At 40.6% G+C, this 4,766-nt stretch overlaps 1 protein-coding gene across 1 annotated transcript; it reads right to left on the bottom strand.

Annotated features, from left to right (window-relative positions):
• Positions 1 to 3,811: 3,811 nt before the first annotated feature.
• Positions 3,812 to 4,497, bottom strand: LOC147641640 (histone H2B.9-like). Its single transcript, XM_086796710.1, has one exon. It carries the CDS (start codon positions 4,415 to 4,417, stop codon positions 3,968 to 3,970), a length of 450 nt encoding a protein of 149 aa, XP_086652836.1. The 5' UTR covers positions 4,418 to 4,497; the 3' UTR covers positions 3,812 to 3,967.
• Between the last annotated feature and the right edge of the window lie 269 nt (positions 4,498 to 4,766).

The raw sequence follows: 4,766 nt of genomic DNA on the forward strand, positions 1-4,766 counted from the left end.
ATGTATATTTAAGTGCTCTTAGAAGCAGATTCACATGAAGTACAAGAATTGAGTCATATAGACTCTTATTGAATTGCTCTCTGTGGTGTTGAAGTAGCCCCATGTGTTCTTGAGGATTGAAAGAATTATGTCAACTTGCAAGGTTAATATAGATATCTTCACTAAGGATTGAAGATCATTGATTTGTGAAGATGGTGGCGTCATTTGGAGAGGTTTGTAATTTGAAGGAAAATTCCATGCGATGGATTGACCAGGCTTTCACCCACCATGGCCCCCCATCCAAAGATGTACCTGGGAGTAAATGTTCTCCGGTGCATGAGTATGGATATGTACTCATCATGGAGCAGTTAATACATTAATTTAGCCAAAAGAATAGTAAGCAATAAGCTTAACAAATATATAGTGGCTATTGCTTAATCCGTGTGATGGGGCTTAAATCATGAAAGCTGGTTCTTAAGCCGTAATTCCATGAGATGGAATTCCGTGAATTTACAAGTTTTGACATCGAGGTTTTTTTTTGGGATTTATATGGATCATCTAGGTCATGATTTGCAAGCAACAGCTTCTTGTGTGCTCATTTCTCACTTCTAGAGGGGTGAAAAGAGCATTGTTATTCTGTTCTTAATGTGCTCCTAAGTCTGTGTATTTCTTCTTGAATTTGTTGCTGAAATGATGTCAAGGCGGTAGGGAAGACTACTGATTGTTTGCTTGAACAGACAAGCTCTTGTGTTGGTGCTGAATGTACGAGAGTGGTTTGTGATTTGCTTGTTGTTGCTTGGGCCTCCATTCTTGTCAAACTTTAGGTGAAGTTGTTGGGGTTGAAGATCGGTGGTGTTCACATTGTTCGATTTTGGTAACCATATGATGGGTGCCTGTGCATGTGCTTCAACAACAAGGATACTATGATGGTAGGCTTTCTTCTTTGTGCAAGCTTGGGAGACTTTGTGATGCGCTTGGGGACCTAAGCTTTGGTATTTCTTTGGTAGTAGTATCCTTGTGCTTGCAGAGCAGTGTTTTTGGTGTCCACACTTGTTGCATTGGTGGAGTTCTTTGAGAAACTCGCATAGGCTTTTGTGGACGGTATTGTGGAGTACTCTTCTTCTTCCTTGGCTTTTGAGTACTACGTTGAGGAAGAGGTTTTGACTGTTGAGGCACCCAAATTTGATTGGCACCTTCATAGTAGCCTTGAGCTACAAGTAAAAGAAACTTTTATAAAAAAGGCTTGCATCCTTTTACATTCAGCATCATAGATATCCATTCAAGTTGGATCCTCTTCCTTGCAGTATGGTATTGTCAACTTTTTGTCGTTGACCATCATGATGACTCTATCGCTCGCAAAATACAGTGGTACTTGGACAGTAAACAATCCATTTATGCCCCAAGATTAAATCTACTTCCAACACATACTTAATCACAAAAAACTTGCAAATGAGAGAGAGTTAATTTCAATATACATTATATATTCAAAGTACCCCAAACATAGCATGTTCAAGTCTTGTGTAAAGGTAATCCTTTTAAGATATGCCGTGAGTGTTGGTTGACCTAACAAATCTCATAAATCGAGAGTTAGGAGATTGTATTCTCATGTTGGATAAAGTTGTGCTTAAGCTGTGATGATTTTATTTGCAATTTTTAATCCAACCAGAATCCTAAGAATCTTTTCAATAAGATATGTTGGATATTCCGACTCCTACATACTCGAGGAAATCTAGGATAGCATGAAATGTAAATTTCATATCACCATTGAGTAGTCACAAGACTATTGCTTACAAGGATGAGTTTAGGTTGTCCCAATGACACCCAAGTGTCTATTGTCACGATGTTATGAATTACTCGAGAACTAATCAATACGCATTTACGTTGAATATCATTGCATGTAAGAAATCCAACCATATCATAATAAAATCTTCCAAAGAAACCATGGGTTTTTCGATTATTATTTCAACTTTAGATATTGTGTCTGTTTCATATTCCCATTCACTTTCATCCTCTGTTTAAGTCTCAACTTTTTCAAGAGTACCCAATACGTACACTAACACACTTAGCCCTCTAACAATTCTTAATAAAGACTATTTAAAAATTTACAAATCCTCACAATTCTATTTTATAGAGTTCGTTATGTGCTTGTATAACTTAGGTTGAACCATTAAAGATACAAGTGATGATGTGTTGCTAGCTTTATCATGAAAGAAAAGCATTCCTCCGAATGAGATTTTAAGAGATTGTTTTAATCTTACAAAAGAATTATCAAATTCCTCACATGCTTTCTTAAACCTATAGTTCATACAATCGATGAATACCAAATGACGAAACATACAACACTTGGGAGAAATGCTTCCCCCCTCTACCATCAAAAACTATCTCCAACCTACCCTATGGATATGCTACCTCATCATCCACATCCACTCCAAAGAGCTTTCATAGCCATGGGTGTGGAGACTATCCACCTAGATAGAGACAAACAAGAGGATTTCCTAGTTCTCATCCACATGACATAGATGAGAAGCCCAAGCAAAAAAGAAACCTACAATCAAACCTATCCAAGCAAACATCCATCAAGCAAGAAAGCTCATGCAAGAAAGAAGCAAGTAAGACCACTCCACATAAGATAGTACATCTTACAATAGAACAAGCAAGCAAGATCATACCCACAATGACAAGTGATCTCTTCAAGTTCCTCCCTAGATGGTCCAAAATTTTACTTCTCCTTTATAAGAAACCTACCTAACCTCTCTTCTCAAGCTAGCCCTCAGGTAATGGTCTCCATTTACTTATAGAGATGAAAACTGTATCACCTAGGCTAACCCTTAGGTGATATGGTCTCCGTCTATTTATAAATACTCCTCAAGACTAACCCAATATATTTACCATATTTAGTATCTAATATTTTGTATCTTTTCAAAACCCTCCACATTACGTGCACAACTCTTGCATGTGCCATGTCATACTCACAATAAATCTATGCTTGGCATGCTTTAACTTTACCCTAGCACACACTAACAAATAAATCCATGATTAAGAATACACAAAATGTCCAAAACCAAAGGTTGGCCAAAAGCAAACAATCTCTTGTTTGCTTCACACCATTGATGTTTGGGATGTCAATGCACTAGGATCGGTAAAAGCACATCAACACAAATCAAGACGGCACATACCAATTGACTAGCAGCCTGTGTGGATCTGCATTGTAGCAGAGCAAATCAGCCAGACTGTATCTCAAACATGGTTAAACAGTATGCCTCCCCATGTCCAGCTCTTTTTAATTTCAGCCTACGCATCTTGGCACAGCTAACAAAGCTCAAACATGGTTAAACAGTAGCTCTTATGCGTGTCTCCCCTTATTCAGCTCATTTAATTGAGAGTGGTGAACATCAATTTACTTGAAGCACACCCGCCAAAAACAAAGGGTGCTAAACAAGACCGAATTTCTTACACATAGCTAACAGCAATCCTCATTAATGCCTTCACCAAAAAACATACCACAGAATGGCTCAGCATCGAAACTAACCCTAGAAACACATTGCCAACAGAATGCCATTATTACGTAAAGCCTGCATGGTTACAACAAGCAACCAAGGCAGTTGGTGCCTCCGAGATTCACATGCAAAAAACTGTCAGCACATGATGGAACGGCGCTTCTAAACAATGGTCCTGGAAATCACAAAAAATTACCAAGAACGTCCTAAGCATATGAAACGGGAAATGAACCGAATGCCGATTTTAAGAAAGAAGAGCACAAGACACATTGACAGAGACTACAACCACCAAACTCTGCCCTTATTCCAGGGCTTACACATACACAGAGATGGAATTGCTGTGTAAGAGTGTACGCATTAGGCAGTGAACCGAAAAGAAGACAATGGTTACAATTACGCGATTCTCAAAATGCATTAAGTGAATATATGCAGGGCCAGAACCCCCATCAGGAAAGACACAGACTACGAGTACCTTCTACAGTGGTGCCAGGTTACGCACTCGTGAATTTAGTGACAGCCTTTGTGCCCTCAGAGACAGCATGCTTCGCTAGTTCTCCAGGCAGGATGAGGCGTACAGCAGTCTGGATCTCCCGAGATGTGATGGTGGGCTTCTTGTTGTAGCGGGCGAGGCGAGCTGCCTCCTGGGCGAGCTTCTCAAAGATGTCGTTAATGAAGGAGTTCATGATGCCCATGGCCTTAGACGAAATGCCCGTGTCCGGATGAACCTGCTTCAACACCTTGAAGATGTAGATCTTGTATGTCTCCACGCTCTTCTTGGACTTCTTCTTCTTCTTCTCGCCGCCGTCCTTGGCCACCACAGCAGGCTTCTTCTCAGCCGCTGGCTTCTTTCCGGCAGGCTTCTTGCCGGCTTTGGTAGTTTTGAGGGCCTTCTGCTCCGCCTCCGCTGCTGCAGGGGCGGTTTCCTTGGACTTGGGCGCCATTGATACTACGCACGACCTATACGCAACCACCACAGAGGGAGGAGAGGGAGAGAGGAGGAGAGAATTGAGAGAAGGCACCCTAAATTATAGAAGTTTAGATTAGACACAATATTTATAAAGACCTCTTTCGTGTCCACCAATCACAACATTGCTCACAGATCGCCTGCTCATCACACCGCCTCCCTTCGATCGCCAGTCATCGAACGGCCCTGGGCCCTCGCATTCTCCCGCTAAGTTTGAAAAGTTTGGACCTAAGTAGCCTTTTCCACGTGGCTCCAATATATAAATTTAAAAAGAGAAAAGAAACTATCTATTTGGTGTACATTTAGAAAGTATCACATATTGAAGT

Source organism: Cibotium barometz, chromosome 1 (genome assembly GCF_041138505.1).
Source record: "Cibotium barometz isolate CiBa-2024 chromosome 1, ASM4113850v1, whole genome shotgun sequence".
NCBI lineage: Eukaryota > Viridiplantae > Streptophyta > Polypodiopsida > Cyatheales > Cibotiaceae > Cibotium > Cibotium barometz.